Source organism: Thunnus albacares, chromosome 12, assembly GCF_914725855.1.
Source record: "Thunnus albacares chromosome 12, fThuAlb1.1, whole genome shotgun sequence".
Classification (NCBI taxonomy): domain Eukaryota; kingdom Metazoa; phylum Chordata; class Actinopteri; order Scombriformes; family Scombridae; genus Thunnus; species Thunnus albacares.
The window spans coordinates 33,592,281-33,615,090 of NC_058117.1; the positions used below are offsets into that span (position 1 = coordinate 33,592,281).

Sequence of the window (22,810 nt, forward strand, 5' to 3'; positions counted from 1 at the left end):
AACGTTGTTGACAGAACGTTGTTGACAGAACGTTCCCACAGCGCTGCCACAACATTCCTGTAACGTTCTATGATGGAAACATGCGGATTAGCAGCGGAGGAAAGTAACTAAGTACATTTACTCCTTTACTGTACTTCAGTACAGTTTTGAGGTACTTGTACTTTACTCGAGTATTTCCGTGTGATGCTACTTCAGCTCCACTTCGTCATGTGTTGATGATGCGAGCGGCTCCCAGAGGATGCTGGGAGATGTGACGGCGAGGCTCTAATGAGTCACTGAAACGAGGAAGTGAATGTTTCTTAATGAGGCAGCTGTTTGCGGAGGAAGACGAGCGAGGACATTAGAGTCAGATTCAATCACAAGGATCTGAATTAATTACAAATATAAAAACGATAAATGACATCATCAGTTCTACATGTGAGATCTAGATCTGAAAATAACTGAAGGACCAAAATAAGTCTAAATCATCGGAGCCTCCGTACGAACCTGAACATATAAATAGATTCAGATTCAGGAGACAAACTGACTCGTTTCCTCTTCAGTGTTTCTGAACCGCAGCAACAAAAACCTGAAACGAGTCGACAGTCTGTTTGTTTAAAGGTCGAAGCTGCAGATCTGAATCCATCACAATCGCAACACACATCCACTTTATTTACTGTGTGTGTGTGTGTGTGTGTGTGTCTGTGTGTGTGTGTGTGTGTGTGTGTGTGTGTGTGTGTCTGTGTGTGTGTGTGTGTGTCTGTGTGTGTGTTACCGTGTGTGTGTGTGTTACTATGTGTGTGTGTGTGTGTGTGTGTGTGTGTCTGTGTGTGTGTGTGTGTGTGTGTGTGTCTGTGTGTGTGTGTGTGTCTGTGTGTGTGTTACCGTGTGTGTGTGTTACTATGTGTGTGTGTGTGTGTGTGTTACTATGTGTGTGTGTGTGTGTGTGTGTGTGTAACATGAGTGCCCTCTGCTGTCCACCAGTCAGCTGTGTGCTGTCTCCATGGTAACCCGTCCTCACACCTGCACACTAGGTGATGACGGATTATTTCTGTTTGAGTCTATATGTTGTTTTCTGCTGATTCTGCCTTTACGTTACTGTGTTTTTATATGTAAAAGTTGATGTTTGTACTTTGTATGTTGAGATGACAACATGGCTGGTTGTAATGTGTTAAGAGCATCACGTTATCTGTAGCTTTGCTAGCTCAGTTTTAGCGTTGTGGGTGATCCTCATGGACTGTATAAAATATGGACGTAGTTGCCGTGACGTCACTCGTTGGTTTCTGAAGAGCGGTTTTGAAGCTCAGAGCGAGCCGCTCCGGCCGTCACCATCTTGGCAGCGCGTGACTCTGCCTAACTCCCAGCCAATCAAAAATGGGCAAAGAGGCGGGGCCTAATGGCTGAAAGAAGCCACCTAGCGGCTGGCGGACCTGTCACTCAAAGCAGCCATGTCCTTCATTATGCAGAACTTTACAGCTTAATAACATTTAAACGGTTGAGTTATAAAAACATTCACCCCGTACAGTTGTCATGAAAGAGGAAATTAGCTACAGAGACCAAAACCGTTGTTTGTACCAGACTGTAAACATGTTTATTTCTGCTGTAAAGTTGATATTTTAACATGGAGGTCTATGGGGATTGACTCGCTTTTGGAGCCTCAAGTGGTCGTTGGAGGAACTGCAGTTTTTGGCACTTCCTGTTGGCTTCTGGAGGTTTCTGCTTGGTAATCCTCCTGCAGGTGTAGCTTGCTAACCAGCAGCGAGTTCAATCGTTTCCGTTTGTGTTTTTTCTGCAGCTTGTTACCATGACACCATAACACCCCTCTGCTGTTACCAGAATAAATGGTGACAGTGTTCACCTCATTCATCACACAAGATAAAAGAGAGTTCAGTGCTGCCACATGAGCACACGCTGGTTTGCTATAAATTTCACTTTTTAACACTTTTCCCACCAGTGAAAGTTGGCAGTTCAGTTAGTACATTATACACTCAGGTGCGTAGGGGACGTTGAAGTTAGCCTTCTTATCATGCAGGTGCTACCCCGCTGTTAAAGTTAAATAAAAGCACGTTGTTGTTAGACAGTTAGCTTTTACACACACAGTACAGGAACCAGGCAGCTCTCAGAAGTTCTTCAGATGATTTAAAGGTTTGAGCATCGCTGTCGCTGTTATCAAACTCTTCAGTTTTGTCGCCCAAATACGTTTTTGTATTAAAGTTTTATGAGTGCAAGATATGTCAGTGAAAAAATAAGATAAAGTTAAAGATATAATTTGCATTTAATGATAGACAGACAAACATACAGTCAAGATGTAGCGACACAGAAAAGATATTTTTCAGTTAGTGTGATCTTTAAAACAAACTGCTTCATACAGACGGACTCGACAGCCGGAGTTCATTCATTCATCACACAGAAACAAACCCGCTCCCCAAAAACACAACACACAAGCACAGATTTATAAAAACATGATTCCAGAAGCGTTTGCAGTCTCCGCCCAGCGCTGCTACAGGATACGTGTCAGATCTGCTAATGAAGGAGGAGGAAGTGGACCGGCTCAGCCAATCACAACACTGGGCTGGGTCACACGGGCATCTGCAGCTGGGAGTACTCGTCCTGCCCCTCCTTCTCCTCCAGGTGAGGCTCCGCGTCGTCAGCATCCAGCTGCGGGGAGGTCAGAGGTCAATGTGTTTGACATGAACTGCTGTCGTTTTCTTTAAAGGATCAGTCTGCTGATTTTCTATATTTGTCTTCCAAACCAACAATGAATTGATCTACTAACCAGTACTGTGTGTGTATCAAAGCTGATATATCTGATTAAAAACACGCCAGTGAGTCACACCGCTGCTCTGGGTCACATGATCCTTCATCATGAAGAGTTTGGTCACGTTAGTTTGTTTAGAAACGGCTCCAAAGACTAATAACAGCATCACGTTTTCAGTCTCCAGAGAGTAGTTCTGTGTACGGCAGACAGACGCCTGCTGCTGCTGCTGCTGCTTGGACTGAAGCTCTTTGGTAAATTTATAATGTCTGACATGTATCACAACCTCTGGACTTTATACTGAAGTTCTTTGAGAAATTTACTATGTAGTACATTTGTGAAAAAACTTCAAAGATCTGCCTTACACAGAACTACTCTCTGGAGACTGAAAATGTGCAGCGGTGTGACTCACTAACGTGTTTTTAATCAGATATATCAGCTTTGATACACACACAACACTTGTTAGTAGATCAATTCATTGTTGGTTTGGATCCAAACATGAAGACAAAGATAGAAAATCAGCAGAATGATCCTTTAAGTTTGGATGATGTTTATATATTTGTGTATTGTGCTCATATCTTTGTTTTTGTGCGGCTGTGTTTGTATTTATTTAAATCTCATTGCTGGAAATCTACTGGGACGCTAATGATGGGTGTATATATAATCTGATTTTTAGTTTTTTTGTTGATTAATGTGTCTGAATAATCCCATGAGGGAGGGGTCATGTAAATGGTCAGACATGGAAATGAAGTGATTCATTCATTCATGGACTAGTACAGTCAACCAGCATAAGGTCTGATATCACAGCTGCTGCACAGCTTCTTAAGATGGAACATAATAGCTGCGAGAATAGTTTGTGATCGCACCAATTAACGCAAATCCAAGAAATCTCCACAATATTTATGAGCTGCAGTTTAGTTAAATTACAGCAACTTTCCTGCATAAACGTCTGAATCAGCAGCTGCTTGTGGTTTGGACCAATCGTGGCGTTTGGTGTGGCGGCAACTGACGACAAATCTCACCTGCCAACAAACACGATGCCATAGACGAGCAAAACCATTCCCAAATGTTCCCAAACGTTCCCGAATGTTCCCAAATGTTCCCAGATGTTCCTAAATGTTCCCAAATGTTCCCAAATGTTCCCAGATGTTCCCAAATGTTCCCAAATGTTCCTAAATGTTCCCAAATGTTCCCAAATGTTCCCAAATGTTCCCAAATGTTCCCAGATGTTCCCAAATGTTCCTAAATGTTCCCAAATGTTCCCAGATGTTCCCAGATGTTCCCAAATGTTCCTAAATGTTCCCAAATGTTCCTAAATGTTCCCAGATGTTCCCAGATGTTCCCAAATGTTCCCAGATGTTCCCAAATGTTCCCAGATGTTCCCAGATGTTCCCAAATGTTCCTAAATGTTCCCAAATGTTCCCAAATGTTCCCAGATGTTCCCAAATGTTCCTAAATGTTCCCAAATGTTCCCAGATGTTCCCAGATGTTCCCAAATGTTCCTAAATGTTCCCAGATGTTCCCAGATGTTCCCAAATGTTCCCAAATGTTCCTAAATGTTCCTAAATGTTCCCAGATGTTCCCAAATGTTCCCAGATGTTCCCAGATGTTCCCAAATGTTCCTAAATGTTCCCAAATGTTCCCAGATGAGGTTTGATTCAGTGAGTCAGGAGACATAATCTGCCTCAAACATCCAACTAGATTTATTTTAATAACATTATTGATGATTTTATTTGCTGCTGATGTTGAGCTGAAAGTTTATTTAATAAAGGTTATAAATGGAACTCAAGTACAGTATTTTCTGTTTATAGAACGTTGAGTCCTCATGGTTCTCATGTTCAGCTGAAATATAGTTGTTTCTGTGATCTGCAGGAAGTCGTTACATACGACTCTTCACTGGTACCAGTTTAAATAAATCACATTATTTTCCCAGTTCCTGCAATTTTACCACAAAAAGAGCAAATAAAACATTGCAAATTTTATCGCAATCTCTGTGACATTCTGGTGGTAATAATCGTGACGTCCTGGAGGGAGCGACTCTGTATAATGAATGAATGAGTGAATATCAGTGTAAATGTGGTGACTCACACTCTGCAGCTCTCTCCAGGTGAACAGACGCGGCAGCAGCAGCTTCCTCACAGGGATGGTCAGCAGCAGCATGAAGGGAAATGCCAGCGCCGCTGCCGTCGCCATGACAACCCACAGGAGAGACAGACAGGTCAGCTGGACGAGCGTGAAAAGGTGCATCCTTAAAGTCCGCACCTGTGAGACAGGAGAGACAGGTGAGACGCAGACAGACAGGTGAGACGCAGACAGACAGGTGAGACGCAGACAGACAGGTGAGACACAGGCGGACAGGTGAGACAGGAGAGATGCAGACAGACCGGTGAGACACAGACAGACAGGTGAGACACAGACAGACAGGTGAGACAGGTGAGACACAGGCGGACAGGTGAGACACAGACAGACAGGTGAGACAGGTGAGACACAGGCAGACAGGAGAGACAGGTGAGACACAGACAGACAGGTGAGACAGGTGAGACGCAGGCAGACAGGTGAGACGCAGGCAGACAGGTGAGACACAGGCGGACAGGTGAGACACAGACAGACAGGTGAGACGCAGGCAGACAGGTGAGACAGGTGAGACAGGTGAGACGCAGGCAGACAGGTGAGACGCAGACAGACAGGTGAGACGCAGGCAGACAGGTGAGACACAGGCGGACAGGTGAGACAGGTGAGACGCAGGCAGACAGGTGAGACGCAGGCAGACAGGTGAGACAGGTGAGACGCAGGCAGACAGGTGAGACGCAGACAGACAGGAGAGACGCAGACAGACAGGTGAGACAGGTGAGACACAGACAGACAGGTGAGACGCATACAGACAGGTGAGACAGGTGAGACGCAGACAGACAGGTGAGACGCAGGCAGACAGGAGAGACGCAGGCAGACAGGTGAGACAGGTGAGACGCAGGCAGACAGGTGAGACGCAGGCAGACAGGTGAGACAGGTGAGACGCAGGCAGACAGGTGAGACGCAGACAGACAGGAGAGACGCAGACAGACAGGTGAGACAGGTGAGACACAGACAGACAGGTGAGACGCATACAGACAGGAGAGACGCAGACAGACAGGTGAGACAGGTGAGACACAGACAGACCGGTGAGACGCAAGCAGACAGGTGAGACAGGTGAGACGCAGACAGACAGGAGAGACGCAGACAGACAGGAGAGACGCAGACAGACAGGTGAGACGCAGACAGACAGGAGAGACGCAGACAGACAGGAGAGACAGGTGAGACGCAGACAGACAGGTGAGACAGGTGAGACACAGACAGACAGGAGAGACACAGACAGACAGGTGAGACGCAGACAGACAGGTGAGACACAGGGGAGTGGGCGGGGCTAACCTTGCGGACGTAGGTGTGGTCAGGGTGGTACTTCGGGGGCATCAGCAGCAGGATGAGCCGTTCAGTCAGCTGGATCCCGTTCAGTGACATCACTCCCATGTAAAGGAAGATCCCAAACAGCACCGCCAGAGGGATCTGACGCAGAACCTCCCCGATCACCATGGACAGACCTGCAGACAGCAGGGTTAGCTGATAGCTGCTAGTATAAGTAGTAGTAGTAGTAGTAGTAGTAGTAGTAGTAGTACTCTGCACTGTCAGTCATACCCACTAAAACAGCCACCAGGAAGCCCGTCACCCTCTGCTCCTTGACCTCCTGGATGCGAGGCTTGTCTCCGGGGGCGACCGCTTTGCTCATGACAGTGAGGGCGTTGGTGTGGGTGACGGAGCGAACTGTGGCGGCCGATAACCAGGGCAAACCAAACAACGCCGAGACTCCGCCCACCACCACAATGATGAGGAGGTCCAGGTGAAAACCAGTTCCCTTCACCAGCATCCTCTCCTTCTTACTGACGATCAGCCTGACGAACCACAACACAGATACTTTACTGCAGTAAAAGTACCAATACAGCAGTGTAAAAATACTGCATTACAAGTAAAAGTCCTGCATGAAAAACCTATTGCAGTAAAAGTACATAAGTATTATGAGCTTGATGTAGTTAAAGTACTGCAGTAAAAGTACATAAGTATTATGAGCTTGATGTAGTTAAAGTATTGCAGTAAAAGTACATAAGTATTATGAGCTTGATGTAGTTAAAGTACTGCAGTAAAAGTACATAAGTATTATGAGCTTGATGTAGTTAAAGTATTGCAGTAAAAGTACATAAGTATTATGAGCTTGATGTAGTTAAAGTATTGCAGTAAAAGTAGTGGTTTGGTCCCTCTGACTGATATATTATTATATATGACATCATTAGATTATTAATAGTGAAGCATCAGTGTTAGAGCAGCATGTTACTGTTGTAGCTGCTGGAGGTGGAGCTAGTTTACACTACTTTATATACAGTTAGCTAGTTTAGTCCAGTGGTTCCCAACCTAGGGGTCGGGCCCCTCCAAAGGGTCAGCAGATAAATCTGAGGGGTGGTGAGATGATTAATGGGAGAGGAAAGAAGAAAAAACAAAGTTCTGATACACAAATCTGTTTTCAGTTTTTGGACTTTTTCTCTAATCTTTGATTTTTGCTGAAATATTGGATCATTTGAACATTTATTGAAATGAAAGCATGTGAGAAGTTTAGAGGGAAAAATCACTATTTGGTGGAGCTGTTAACAACTCATAGACATGTGAAATGTGACCCCGACTACACACTGCTTTTTGTAAGACGTCAAAAGCCAAAAAGGTTGGAAACCACTGGTTTCATCTTTAACAATGTGTTGTATTTTAAAAGCTTGTTATATTATCCATTGTGTCAAATCTTCATCTGAAAAGTAACTAAAGCTGTCAAATAAATGTAGTGGAGTAGAAAGTACAATATTTCCCTCTGAAATATAGAAAGTAGCATCACATGGAAATACTCAAGTAAAGTACAAGTACCTCTAACTGTACTAACGTGCAGTACTTAAGTACTTCGTTACTTTCCACCTCTGCATGTATACAGAGCTTGGATACTTTAATTCCGTGGTTAATTATTTTATTATTTATTTTTATTAATAAAGAGTTGTACGCTGTGATCTGGGACTCCATGAAGATGAGGATGAAGACGAGGATGGCCGGCAGGATGCTGGCAGCCATCATCCAAACAGGAAACTGTCCGTCTGACCCCAGGGGGGAAATTAACCAACCACGCTTCTCTGGAGTTGATACCGAGAAGCCACTGGGCACGCTCAGTTTCTATCAGCCAATAGGAAGAGAGGGTCAGTCAAACATCAGAAGCAGAATCTTTTATTTGTGTGAGAGTCTCTGTACAAGCGGTCTGACCTGGGTGTAGGTGTCCTTCACACTGTAGTCCACCAGCACCATGATGAGGATGGCGATCGGGACCCCGAAGTCTCCGATGATTCTACGAAGCTGAAATACACAAAACACCCGATTATTGATCGGTAATCTGGTTTGAAACTGCACACACAAGGATGGAAAATATCCATAAAGGTGAAGCTACATTTTGATACAAAATGTTGATTCCAGCGATGCTCTGACAGGGTGTTAGAGCTAAGGATCATGGGAGCTGTATTTGTTGTTGTTATTGTTTTTATATATATTTCTTTGTACATAACAAAAGAATGATTGTCACGTAGAAACCCACCGTGAGGGTACCTGTATACCTGGAAACATATACCTGTCTCTGTACCTGTACTTGTGTCTATCTGTACTTGCATCTACTTGTACTTGCGTCTACCTGTACACACCTGCACTTGTGTGTACCTGTACTTGTGTCTACCTGTACACACCTGTACTTATGTGTACCTGTACTTGTGTCTATCTGTACTTGTGTTTACCTGTACTTGTGTCTACGTGTACACACCTGTACTTGTGTCTACCTGTACTTGTGTCTACTTGTACTTGCATCTAACTGTACACACCTGTACTTGTGTGTACCTGTACTTGTGTGCACATATACTTGTGTGTACCAGTACTTGTGTCTACCTGTACTCAACTGTACTTGTGTGTACCTGTACTTGTGTCTACCTGTACACACCTGTACTTGCGTCTACTTGTACTTGCATCTACCTGTACACACCTGCACTTGTGTGTACCTGTACTTGTGTGTACCTATACTTGTGTGTACCTGTACTTGTGTCTACCTGTACACATCTGTACTTGAGTGTACCTGTACTTGTGTTTACCTGTACACATCTGTACTTGCGTCTACTTGTACTTGCATCTACCTGTACACACCTGCACTTGTGTGTACCTGTACTTGTGTGTACCTGTACTTGCGTCTACCTGTACTTGTGTCTACCTGTACACACCTGTACTTGTGTCTACCTGTACTTGCGTCTACTTGTACTTGTGTCTACCTGTACACACCTGTACTTATGTGTACCTGTACTTGTGTCTATCTGTACTTGTGTTTACCTGTACTTGTGTCTACGTGTACACACCTGTACTTGTGTCTACCTGTACTTGTGTCTACTTGTACTTGCATCTAACTGTACACACCTGTACTTGTGTGTACCTGTACTTGTGTGCACATATACTTGTGTGTACCAGTACTTGTGTCTACCTGTACACACCTGTACTTGCGTCTACTTGTACTTGCATCTACCTGTACACACCTGCACTTGTGTGTACCTGTACTTGTGTGTACCTATACTTGTGTGTACCTGTACTTGTGTCTACCTGTACACATCTGTACTTGAGTGTACCTGTACTTGTGTTTACCTGTACACATCTGTACTTGCGTCTACTTGTACTTGCATCTACCTGTACACACCTGCACTTGTGTGTACCTGTACTTGTGTGTACCTGTACTTGCGTCTACCTGTACTTGTGTCTACCTGTACACACCTGTACTTGTGTCTACCTGTACTTGCGTCTACTTGTACTTGTGTCTACCTGTACACATCTGTACTTGTGTGTACCTGTACTTGAGTGTACCTGTACTTGTGTATACCTATACTTGTGTGTACCTGTACTTGTGTCTACCTGTACACATCTGTACTTGTGTGTACCTGTACTTGTGTGTGCCTGTACTTGTATGTACCTGTACTCGTGTGTACCTGTACTTGTGTCTACCTGTACTTGTGTCTACCTGTACTTGTGTGTACCTGTACTTGTGTCTACCTGTACTTGTGTCTACCTATACTTGTGTGTACCTGTACTTGAGTCTACCTGTACTTGTGTGTACCTGTACTTGTGTGTACCTGTACTTGTGTCTACCTGTACTTGTATGTACCTGTACTTGTGTGTACCTGTACTTGTGTCTACCTGTACTTGTGTCTACCTGTACTCGTATTTACCTGTACTCGTGTATACCTGTACTCGTGTGTACCTGTACTTGTGTCTACCTGTACTTGTGTCTACCTGTACTTGTATGTACCTGTACTTGTGTGTGCCTGTACTTGTGTCTACCTATACTTGTGTGTACCTGTACTTGTGTGTGCCTGTACTTGTGTCTACCTGTACTTGTGTCTACCTGTACTTGTGTGTACCTGTACTTGTGTCTACCTGTACTTGTGTCTACCTATACTTGTGTGTACCTGTACTTGTGTGTACCTGTACTTGTGTGTACCTGTACTTGTATGTACCTGTACTTGTGTCTACCTGTACTTGTATGTACCTGTACTTGTGTCTACCTGTACTTGTGTGTACCTGTACTTGTGTGTACCTGTACTTGTGTCTACCTGTACTTGTATGTACCTGTACTTGTATGTACCTGTACTTGTGTCTCCCTGTACTTGTATGTACCTGTACTTGTGTGTACCTGTACTTGTGTCTACCTGTACTTGTGTCTACCTGTACTTGTATGTACCTGTACTTGTATGTACCTGTACTTGTGTCTACCTGTACTTGTATGTACCTGTACTTGTGTGTACCTGTACTTGTGTCTACCTATACTTGTGTGTACCTGTACTTGTGTCTACCTGTACTTATTTTTACCTATACTTGTGTGTACCTGTACTTGTGTGTGCCTGTACTTGTATGTACCTGTACTCGTGTGTACCTGTACTTGTGTCTACCTGTACTTGTGTGTACCTGTACTTGTGTCTACCTGTACTTGTGTCTACCTGTACTTGTGTGTACCTGTACTTGTGTCTACCTGTACTTGTCTACCTGTACTTGTGTCTACCTGTACTTGTGTCTACCTGTACTTGTGTCTACCTATACTTGTATGTACCTGTACTTGTGTCTACCTATACTTGTGTGTACCTGTACTTGAGTCTACCTGTACTTGTGTGTACCTGTACTTGTGTGTATCTGTACTTGTGTCTACCTGTACTTGTATGTACCTGTACTTGTGTGTACCTGTACTTGTGTCTACCTGTACTTGTGTCTACCTGTACTCGTATTTACCTGTACTCGTGTATACCTGTACTCATGTGTACCTGTACTTGTGTGTACCTGTACTTGTGTCTACCTGTACTTGTATGTACCTGTACTTGTGTGTACCTGTACTTGTGTCTAACTATACTTGTGTGTACCTGTACTTGTGTGTACCTGTACTTGTGTGTACCTGTACTTGTATGTACCTGTACTTGTGTCTACCTGTACTTGTATGTAGCTGTACTTGTGTGTACCTGTACTTGTGTCTACCTGTACTTGTGTGTTCCTGTACTTGTGTGTACCTGTACTTGTGTCTACCTGTACTTGTATGTACCTGTACTTGTATGTACCTGTACTTGTGTCTACCTGTACTTGTATGTACCTGTACTTGTGTGTACCTGAACTTGTGTCTACCTGTACTTGTGTCTACCTGTACTTGTGTCTACCTGTACTTGTGTCTACCTATACTTGTGTCTACCTGTACTTGTGTCTACCTGTACTTGTGTGTACCTGTACTTGTGTCTACCTGTACTTGTATGTACCTGTACTTGTGTGTACCTGTACTCGTGTCTACCTATACTTGTGTGTACCTGTACTTGTGTCTACCTGTACTTGTGTCTACCTATACTTGTGTGTACCTGTACTTGTGTGTGCCTGTACTTGTATGTACCTGTACTTGTGTCTACCTGTACTCGTGTGTACCTGTACTCGTGTGTACCTGTACTCGTGTCTACCTGTACTTGTGTGTACCTGTACTTGTGTCTACCTGTACTTGTGTCTACCTGTACTTGTGTGTACCTGTACTTGTGTCTACCTGTACTTGTATGTACCTGTACTTGTGTGTACCTGTACTCGTGTCTACTTATACTTGTGTGTACCTATACTTGTGTCTACCTGTACTTGTGTCTACCTGTACTTGTGTGTACCTGTACTTGTGTCTACCTGTACTTGTATGTACCTGTACTTGTGTGTACCTGTACTCGTGTCTACCTATACTTGTGTGTACCTGTACTTGTGTCTACCTGTACTTGTGTCTACCTATACTTGTGTGTACCTGTACTTGTGTGTGCCTGTACTTGTATGTACCTGTACTTGTGTCTACCTGTACTCGTGTGTACCTGTACTCGTGTGTACCTGTACTCGTGTCTACCTGTACTTGTGTGTACCTGTACTTGTGTCTACCTGTACTTGTGTCTACCTGTACTTGTGTGTACCTGTACTTGTGTCTACCTGTACTTGTGTACCTGTACTTGTGTCTACCTGTACTTGTGTCTACCTGTACTTGTGTCTACCTGTACTCGTATTTACCTGTACTCGTGTATACCTGTACTCGTGTGTACCTGTACTTGTGTCTACCTGTACTTGTGTCTCCCTGTACTCGTGTGTACCTGTACTTGTGTGTACCTATACTTGTGTGTACCTGTACTTGTGTGTACCTATACTTGTATACCTGTACTTGTGTCTACTGACCCTGCCGGGGAAGAAGGAGCTGTTCTTGAACTTGCGCAGGTAGAAAGCGATGAAGTATGTTCCCGCCATGAGCACGAAAGACAGCAGCGCTGTGTTAGGCTCTCCAACAACCTTCCCAGAACTACCGGTGGCCATGGTGTAGTTGCATAAAGACGGAGATACTGTGTTGTTTCCATGGTAACAATTTTGGAGAGGATGCTCCTGAAAGATCTAGAGAATACCAACACAAACAGCCTTCACATATTTTGATGGTGTTTACAGAAACTGGTGATGATGCATGCTGCAGGTTCCTGAAACATAAATGAACATTCACTGCACTGTGTATTTCTCTGAGAGTCTTGTATTCATTACATCTTTACAGAAAGTAAAGATAATGCCCATTGCAATTTCCCAAAACCTATATCATGTTTATTATCATATGTGACATACAAACACATGAAATTTGAGAAGCTGGAATCTGTGAAATTTTGGCTTTTTTGTTGGAAAAAGGACTGAAAATATGAAATGATTATCAATGCTGATTAATTTTCTGTCAATCAATTAATTGATCATCTCTACATATTTAAATAATTTTGACATTCAAACGTCACATGATCGAGATGAAAGACACCTGTCAAAACAATCTTACACATTCTTTTTTTACAAATCAAACAGAAAATTATTCTGAGATTACATTTATGTATAAATCCAAGAACTCATTCATCAGGCTCCAGCTCAGCTTGTCCCTCAGTCTCTCACCTGTGACTTCTGACCTCACCTTGATCAGTTTTGCGAAGGTCTCGTAGATGAAAATTAGGGAGATGAGGAAGGAAAAGATCTCCTGAGTGAAACGGGAGACGAAGCGGACCAGGATGCTTCCCTCGAAGGCCACAGTGAGGAGAACGATGAGCACTAGCCAGAAACCGATCCACACGCGTCCCGTCAGGTACTCGATGCCATTGTCTTTACAGAACTACACGCAAACAAGCAGCAGGCAGGTTTGAGGGGGAGTCAAACAGAGAGAACAGTGATTAAATCCTCAGAGACCGCTGAGAAAAATGTCCATTCAGAGAATACTAGAAGATAGAGACTGTAGAGGAATGTAGAACAGAGAGAAAAAGTTCTTGTGTGTTCTGTGGATTTCTGACAGTGACTGTTGCTGTTTTTCAGATGTAGTATTTAGATGCAGGTGTGTAAACTCTGTCAGGTGAGCTCACAGTGTAGAAGGCCTCTTCAAACACCAGCAGCGGTCCAGAGAAGCCGATCACCAGCAGAGGCTGAGCGCCCAGCACGCTGAACACCACGCCCTGCATCGCCGTGGCAACTATCAGCTCAGACACACCAATCAGACCCTCCGTTTTCTCACCTGTGACCCAGGACAGAGAACACAGCCACGACACTGTAGAGGCCCAATCACAGCGCAACTTATCACTACTGACTTATTTGTTTATATCTGGTTATTTCTTTCACTTAATTTTTTTCTGCTTCATATGAGCTCATTTCCTTTATTTCCATTTTACACATTTATATATAAACATATTTCCTTCACTTTGAACTTTCATCTGATGTATATATGAGCTCAGTGCTGCTTGATGTATGTGCTATATGTGCTCTGATGTTCCTAATTCACATGGGTTTGTCATTAATGTTTAATTATTTTGATTTTTTAATCTGGAAAGCACTGCTTAAGTTGCTATATAAATTATTATTATTATTATTATTATTATTAAGATGTATTTGTACCACTGATTCTTATTTCATAACTGTCTGCAAACACTTTGCTCTGTTGTGGAATAGTTTATGATGTGATGTGATTTATAGATTACAGACTCAAAAACAAAACTCCCAGGGATAACATTTTAAAGTGAAAACACTTATTTCCAACATTGTCCCAAGATGTTAAAAGACAAAGAAACACAAAGACATTCAACATGAAAACTAAACACTACAATCCAGTTTATACTCTGACAGAGAAGCATCAATAACAGTGAATGGAGCAACACAGCTAATAAGCTCCTATAGCCTATAGACTCTCCATTCTCTCCGAGGTCAGCTCTGTGAAGATGGTTTGCTATTCGGTCAAAATTCACCTAAATTGAACTTGAAATATTCACATGAAAATTTTTTGCAGATTTACTTCATCCTGTGAGTGAATTCACTGATCGCTGCAACACCTTAACATTTAAAAATCTTTGGAAACTACATTTAGTATACTGATTTGAGGAGCATCCAGACACCACTAATTTGAGAGGAGCTAAACCAGTCACTGTGTGTCTGCAGTCCAGACTTACCCAGGAGTCCACCGAAGGTGATGGCGGGCGACAGTGCAGCAAAGTAGATGAAGATGATGGCGGCCATGCACTGAGGGTTGAGAGCATCTCGAATGTCACTGAGGTACTGAGGGTAGCGCCGCGTCACGTCTTTAATCAGCCCTCCAAACAAACGGCCTGAACGCTTCAGGGGCTCGTCGCCGGGTTTGGAGGGAACAAAGGAATCTGAAAGAGAAGAAAACTGATCTCACACCACGTCAATCAGGCTTCTACAAGCTGTCCTTTGGTGTGATATCTTCAAACAGTATGGACGAGATATTTACCGTTATGCTGATGACATGATCATTTACCTTGCAAAGAAAGCAGACTTCGGGTTCCTCTTTTAGACCCCAAACTATTTGTGATTTATTCTGATGTCTGTTGCACATTCGCTCAAGAGAATGGCATCAAGTACAAGCTCAATCAAACCTTAATTTCACCAGCTTGCATGTCCACAGAAGAAGTTAATTCGGAAACCCAAAGGAAAATAATGTGAATTTTTTAACCACTACCAATTAAGAGTCGTATGTAATGACTTCTTTGGATAAAAAGCATACTGCATTTCACAGAAACAACTATATTTCAGTGCTAATTTTTAATAGATTTTTTATTTGTTAATTTTATATTTTTTTTAAGTTATATAAAAAAGAAAATACTTTATACTGTGATGACATAAGTTACCACAACACAAAATACGACAATTGGTCCAAATCACAAGCTGTCTGTTGATTTGGACATTTCATGTGGAAAAGTTGCAGTAATTTAGCACAACTGTAAGTTCTTGCAAATATTGCAGAGATTTCTGGAAAACTGAAAACAAATATTTTGGGCAATTCTCATGGTTTCATGGTTTAAAACACTTAACTGTGCACTTGCAACGTCCTCCAGTCAAGTCCACCCGGGGGACTTGCGGACAAAACATACTCATTGACATAAGACGATGCCTTCCTCTGAGAACTGACCTTCATCCTGCTGACTGCTGGTCTGTTTCTCCTGCAGTTTGCCGTTCTGCTCCTCCTCCCTCTTTCTGAGCATTTCTCGTTGGAAGCGAGCGACAGAGTGAAGCAGCTCGTCGCCACCAACCTCCGAGGGAGGGAGGACGATGCTGCAGTCCAGGAAACGATTGATGGCCGTCAGCAGGTCCTGGCGGTCGTCGGCCTGGTACGCCGCCTCGTGGAAGTTCTGAGGAGGTAGACGGACAGACAGACGTAGATTCAAGGGGGCTCAGCAGGTTCAGGACACTGATACATCAACAGGACATGCAACCAGACACAGCTTTCTTCCAATTTGACATTTAAAAAAAATTAAGTTTCTATTTTGCACAACTACAATAAGAAAGTTAAAAAAAAAAATACTGCAGAGATCAAGAAGCTGTAATAGTGGACTTCCCTTAAAATTAGTATTATAGATAAGTATAAAAACCTTAATTAATGAAATAAAATACATACAAATACAAATGAAATAAGGTGACTAAGAGACACACAAAATAAATTGATCAGCTGTCAATCACACATGACAAAGCAACATTTTTTGCAGAAAACTTGTGAAGATTCGTCTGTAAGTGAGGCTGGAAGCTCTTGCAAAGAACATGGGGCTCAAATTCCTGGAGGAACCTTTTATGTTTTACATTAAAGCTTCTTTATGTAGAATTTCTCCAATCTTACTCGTGTGATTGTATAAAAGAAAGACGCTGTGGCAGACAACATTAACTCTGCTGTGTTTCACCTTGTCTGACATCAGTGTGGAGATGGAGCGTCCAATCTGATGGTAGTCCATGTTGGCGGTGGGCGGGCCCAGCAAGAGGAAGAGGAACCTCACAGGGATGGGAACCTCCAGCACGGACTCCAGCAGGACCGCCTCCTGCAGCCGCACGAACGCCATGGAGGGCTGGTCCAGGAAACCCACGCTGCCTGCAGACATAGCAGAGGGAAGTAGTGAACCCACTGAACCTTCCTGCAGAAACTAAGCGAGGGGAACATTGACCCATAGAACCTGATGTGTGTGTGATGCGTACCCACGAGGACGACGGTGGCCTCGGCTCTCTCGGGGATCTTCTCCATCAGTTTTACTTCATGTTTAGATCTTGAGTGACAGAGGGGCGGGGCTTCTTTCTGGAAACATACACACATAAAAAGCCTAAACTTGAATGACTGATGTTGTGGGGACTTGTGATGTGAGTCACACATTAACATTAACATGCAGGACCACTGGGCTGTACTGTTGCAAGATCATTTCTTCTTTCTATCATGTCTTTGTATCAGTCACCTTCAATATCATTTTGTTTTCCTAAGTTAAGCATCATGAGCAGCACAAGCGTTCTGAGTGGTTTCCTATGTGTACACTGATCACTACTGTTTAGACTGTACTGATGTTTTGTGCCAGGAAGGTTTGATTCAGACCTAAACACTCAAGTTAAACACAGTTGTGAATATCCATCCAGACGCGGACTAAAATATCTGGAAAGTGAGTCCAGTCTGTGGATAATCATTACCTTTATATTACCAAAACTATAAAACGAAACAAAACGATGAGTTTAGTCGCTGTAATATTATAACTCCTAATCCTCTAGGCTGGACTCCTGTGTGTGGAAGCTTTCTTCAAATATGACATTTTAAAAATTAATTTTAAGTTTTTATTTTGCACAACTACAAAAAGAGACAGTTAACAGAACAGAGTGGAGAGGTCAACAGTGGACTTACCTCAAATTAGTAGTATGAGTAGTATAAAAACATGAATTAATTAATTAAAAATACATACAAGTACAAATGAAATAAGCTGAATAAGAGACACACAACACAAACAATCACAAATGTAACAGTGAGATTTTTTGCAGATTGGGCTGTAAGTGAAGCTGGAAGCTCTTACAAACAACGTGGGGATCAAATTCCTGGAGGAACCTTTTATATTTCACATTAAAGCCTCTTTATGTACGTTTCTCCATTCTTAATTTGGTGTTTGTATAAAAGAAACAACATTAACTCTGCTGTGGCTCAGCTTGTCTGACATCAGCATGGGGATGGAGCGTCAGTCTTCAGCGTGTACAGCTATATCAGGTGCCACATAGAAAATAATAAATCCGGAACCTACGCATCAGTGGATGCCTGCAGCACATGGATGTCCTTTCTGTAGAACAGACCTGCTGTGCACATACTGACTAAAGTAAAGACTTTTTACTACAGGCTACAAGCTTTTAAATGACTGTGAAATATCATGTATTGATAAAGTCTCGGGGACCTAACTGGAAGGGCAGCGTACTGTTTTTATGTCTTTTTAGCAGGTTCCAGGTGTTTTTCCACAAAACACAGTAAACAGAAAGCATGGAAGACTGAATGAATCTGCTGGCCTGTAAGCTACACTTAGCGTAGTGCAACTCACTTTTATTATCCAGTGAGTTTTTAAAAATACTAACTGGACACTCAGATTGAGAGGGAGAGCATCTGTATGGAGAACCTCTCAGGTCTGTCATGTAGAAAACATATTTTAATAATAAAGTGGAGGCTTTGTACAGAGGAAAGTGAGTGGCTGCCTGTTCGTCTCTATCTTTACCTTGTTCTTCTCTCCGTCAGCCTCTTTGTGATTCGTCAGAGGAATGGAGGGCTCTGATTGGCTTTTGTGTCTGTCCATCTGGGCGGCCATGTTGGCTGCAGAGATGTTCTTGCTGAACAGACTGTGATCTTTCTCATCACTTGGGTGACTGACGAGACAAAAACAATCCCATTCATGTCATGCTCACATATTTAGCAAAAGTATATTAATGTAAGAAACATATTTGTTCCTCTGCAGAGCAACAGCGTCTCTGATGACATCAAACTGTACCAGCAGGTGGAAACAACACCTGAGGATGAGTCTACAGGAGACGGACAGATGATGTATTCTGAACCTGTGTCGGAGCAGCAGAGCTCTCAGGACGTTGGCTCGGTCTTCAGCTCTGATCTGATCTGAGATCACCATCTGCTCCACCACCTGCTGAGCGATCCCCGGCAGAGTCCTCTGCTTCAGATCCAGGAGCACCGCCCCTGAAAACACAAAGCCATGACATCACACACTGACATCATCACACATTGACGTCATCACACACTGACAGAATAACTATGTTGTACCTCAAGGGTCAGTTTTGAGGCTAAATTCACAGTATTTTCCATACACATACTTCCCCCTGAAGCATATCATCCATAAACCTGACATCTGTTGTTAGTGTATGCTGATGACACTCAGTTTTACATCACAAATGTTTCAGTGTCTTTGCACTAGCTCTCAATGTGTTTCAGGATTGACCTGATACACCTTATTGATTATTAATTTATTTTTTATTACATCAGCACAACATGACACATTCAGCTCATTATACTGTGTCCAGTTTGTCTGCATGATGAGAAATCAGCCATCAATATTTACAGGGTCATTTTTCATGAATGTGTTTGCTGTTTTCAGGGGTGAATTAAGGAGTAATTAAGTATTGTGTTGTCACTGGGGTCAGCAGAGGGACTCCTCACCGTGGGAGATGGTTTTTCGGAGCTCCAGCAGGGAGCGGAAGGACAGTGAGGCGATGTGCGGTCTCCCCCAGCGCTCCGTCTCCTCCTCCACCTCCTCCTCAAACTTGATCCATCGAGCCGTCTCCCTCCACTGCAGCTCTTGGTTCCTGTCGATCACCAGCTCGTTCAGCTCCACAAACACCTGAACACACAAAGACTTGTTTCTCTCAATTATGAGGCTTTTTCTTTGACTTACACTCATTTCCTGGAGACTGACCCTCGCCATAACCATAACCATAACTGTTCTCTTCAATCTGCGTACAAATAACATGACTTCATCATCACATCACCAATCCTTCCCAGAGAATTGAAGTCATATAATGCGGCTTTCTTTTATTTTATAAGGTGATTTTTGCCTTATTAGGAGACGGCGTGTTGGGTGGATGGTTAGATAACCAGCTGGAGTCCTGTTTGAGACTACCAGCCGGACATTTTTACCATCACATGCAGGCATTTTAACAGAGATTTGTGAAGTAATGCCGGGCATTTTTGTCATTTTTACCACATTTTATTGTTTTAACCCAAACCATGATCTTTCTCTGAACCCTAACCGAGTGGTTTTTGTGCCTAAACCTAACCAACAGCGTTAAATGACAGGCGAGAAGGTTAAAATGTGGCGTACACATTGCACATATTGACTCATGTTATTTGTACACCACTGGGTGAGACTGGGTCAGATCAATACCAAACACACACCAGGCTAAACTTACATATTTCCAGCTAAACAAATCCATCTACCGATGAACATCATGTGATATGATCAAAAGCTCCAGAACAGTTTCCAAAATCACAAATTCAACCACAATTAGGTTTTAAATTATTAAACAAGACTAAACCAGCCGAGTTAACTAAACAAGAAACAAATAACATCAATATGAATCAGATAAAAACCAGTGAAATTACATATTATCTCGTCTTCTGCAGCCAAATCAAACCAACTCAAGCTAAACGAGTTTTCAGGTTAAATTTAGGGTCATAAATGGTCGGATTTGGTTCTACTTTAGCAGAACTCTTATCACAGGTCCACTTATAAGATGTTGCTTTCAGCCCTCATCAGGAAACACAAAAATGACAATTTAGTGAACTCCATCTGCTGATGAAGGCCATGAGATGTGGCTGAAAGCTCTGAAAAAGGTGGACCTTATGATAAGAATTTACTTGATAAACTGCTCCTGTTTCTAAGATCAAGACTGAACCTTCAAGTGATTGCAATGGACCACATGGATAGAGCTACTGGGGTCCACCAGGTTCTTGGACATATTGACCCGAGACCCAACAAGACCCAACAAGACCCAACCTGATATCACTCTCGTCTCACTGACTAATGTGGACCAAATAAGTTAAACCAGGTAAAAACAAAACAAACTGGACTAAGTAAATTAAGCCAAACATCTCTAAATCTGGTGGAAAATAGATTTCAGGCTGACTCGGGTTAACCGGGATAAACAAGCCAGACCAAACCAGCCTGACCCAGGACAAATCAGACTGTACCTTACGCTGTCGACTCTTCAGGTCCAAACCGACCATCCTGAAGATGAAAACAAACTGAATGTAGAGAGAGACTGAACTCTGAGTTTACCTCCCTCCACCTGACTCCACCTGTCTGACTCCACCTGTCTGACTCTCTCTCATTACGACAGACTCCAGGTGATAATACCACCTGGATTAACCTGCACAGACTCCCGGCTCGTCTTTCGTCCCTCCTGTCAGCTTCATTTTGAACGTTCCAGTTTTTTTTGTCGAGTTTCAGCAAAGAATCACATCACATCAAACCAGACCTGAACCAGAAGACCACCAGCAGCTGAAACATGTCAAAATCTATTTAAATCATCTGGAAAATTTTATTCAATTAATATTTCAACACTTTTGTAAACAATCTTGTTCTCTGTCTTCTCCAGTCAGGTGTTTCAGATGGATCAGTTTCATCTCAGTGTGTCCCACACACAGAAGGGTCCAGGATGTGTTAGCCTAGCTTAGCACAAAGACTGGCAGTAGGGGGAAACTGCTAGCCTAGCTCGTTTTGTTTATCAAAAAACTCAGTTCAGAACTTCCATTGGAAAATCTGCTGTTTTGAGTCGTCATCAGTTTGCATGTAAAACACAGTAAACGTTGAGTCTGATTGAATGAAATGAGATGAATGAGACGAGTTATTCAAGGCCTGTGATTATAGAATAATTAAGTAAATAAGCCCCGCCCCCTGACCTCATGAGGCGTGCGGTCCGGTTGAAGGTGTTGAAGGTGTTGAAGGTGTTGAAGGTGTTGTTGCGTCCGGCTGCTCGGCGTCTCTTTCTGATCTTTGGTGATGTGGACGATCGGCCCTCTGGAGCTCCGTCTCACCAGGTGACGCCGCACGGCTGGAACGTCGTCCAATCGGTGACCTGAGGCGGGTGGGGCCAGGACACGGGGTCAGAGGTTAAAACCTGTGTTCCTACCAACAACACAGTCCTGACTTCTTTTGTTCTCACCTTCCTCACCTTGAACAGACCACACACAGACATGTTTCCATCACTTCTACTTTACATTGACTCACTTCAACCTTAAACCTTAAAATCTAATGATTGACATTATCGGGACTTTGTGTTCAATGAAGAAGCGCTTCAACCTTATCAAATGTTTGCTGCTGTAATAATGTACTAATGCATTTAATTTGTTTTGCACTTTTCATTCACAGTGAATCTGCAGTGAGGAAGAGCACAGATGTTTCAGCTTTCACCTTCATCAGGAGCCAAACAGGGTTGAAAATCACCTTTTATACAGAATCACATCATCCAGTCATCAGGCCATCGGTCTATTGTTAACTGTGTTTTCTTTACACATTGTGGCGCCATCTTGTGGTTAAATCAAAACAAATCAATCCAAGAACAATCTAAGAACAAACAACAAATCAAATTCCAGTTTCATTTCCACCAAATTGAACCAAAGCTAAATAAAAACAGTTAAACTGAACTTGTCCAGCTCTTCATTCAGTCCATGCAGCAACACTCATTGTGTGTCTGTGCTGACGCCTCCAAACTTTCACTTGTGGTTTTATCTTTCCCGCATCGAGCCACACGGACATTTCAGCACGTAAACAACTGGTGGCAAAAGTAATGTGTCCCTTTACATTGAAGGTCTGTCCTGACTTTGATTTACGTACAATGTGAATAATACAAGTACACACACACACACACACACACACACACACACACACACACACACACACACACACACACACACAATGTTCTCATGGGAACCGTCTAACAGGGTTTCAGGCTCGATTGAACTTCAGTGTAGAATCAGTAAGACGAGATGTGAACTCAGACTGAAGCTTTTAAACCAATCAGCGTAAACACACACACACACACACACACACACACACACACACACACACACAGGTGTGTTCACTCTGCAGGGATCAGCAGGTGAGCAGAGTTTCAGGTTGCTGCAAAGAGCAAATAGAAAATGAGATTTTCTGTGAAACA

The 22,810-nt window shown here is 43.0% G+C and overlaps 1 protein-coding gene across 1 annotated transcript in view; it reads right to left on the bottom strand.

The window, feature by feature from the left end:
- Window positions 1-2,235: 2,235 nt before the first annotated feature.
- The window catches only part of slc4a2a (solute carrier family 4 member 2a), a 50,895-nt gene continuing 30,320 nt past the window's right edge, over window positions 2,236-22,810 (bottom strand). The window contains exons 5-21 of the mRNA XM_044367243.1: window positions 21,552-21,727; window positions 19,311-19,491; window positions 18,698-18,833; window positions 18,364-18,511; window positions 16,832-16,928; window positions 16,543-16,727; window positions 15,780-15,999; window positions 14,800-15,003; window positions 13,726-13,874; window positions 13,287-13,481; window positions 12,530-12,739; window positions 8,054-8,143; window positions 7,800-7,966; window positions 6,404-6,657; window positions 6,140-6,309; window positions 4,823-4,996; window positions 2,236-2,637 (exon numbers count right to left, since the gene is read on the bottom strand). Of these exons, the coding sequence (XP_044223178.1) occupies window positions 2,557-2,637; window positions 4,823-4,996; window positions 6,140-6,309; window positions 6,404-6,657; window positions 7,800-7,966; window positions 8,054-8,143; window positions 12,530-12,739; window positions 13,287-13,481; window positions 13,726-13,874; window positions 14,800-15,003; window positions 15,780-15,999; window positions 16,543-16,727; window positions 16,832-16,928; window positions 18,364-18,511; window positions 18,698-18,833; window positions 19,311-19,491; window positions 21,552-21,727 (2,837 nt within the window). The 3' untranslated portion in view covers window positions 2,236-2,556. The remainder of the gene's footprint in view (window positions 2,638-4,822; window positions 4,997-6,139; window positions 6,310-6,403; window positions 6,658-7,799; window positions 7,967-8,053; window positions 8,144-12,529; window positions 12,740-13,286; window positions 13,482-13,725; window positions 13,875-14,799; window positions 15,004-15,779; window positions 16,000-16,542; window positions 16,728-16,831; window positions 16,929-18,363; window positions 18,512-18,697; window positions 18,834-19,310; window positions 19,492-21,551; window positions 21,728-22,810) is intronic.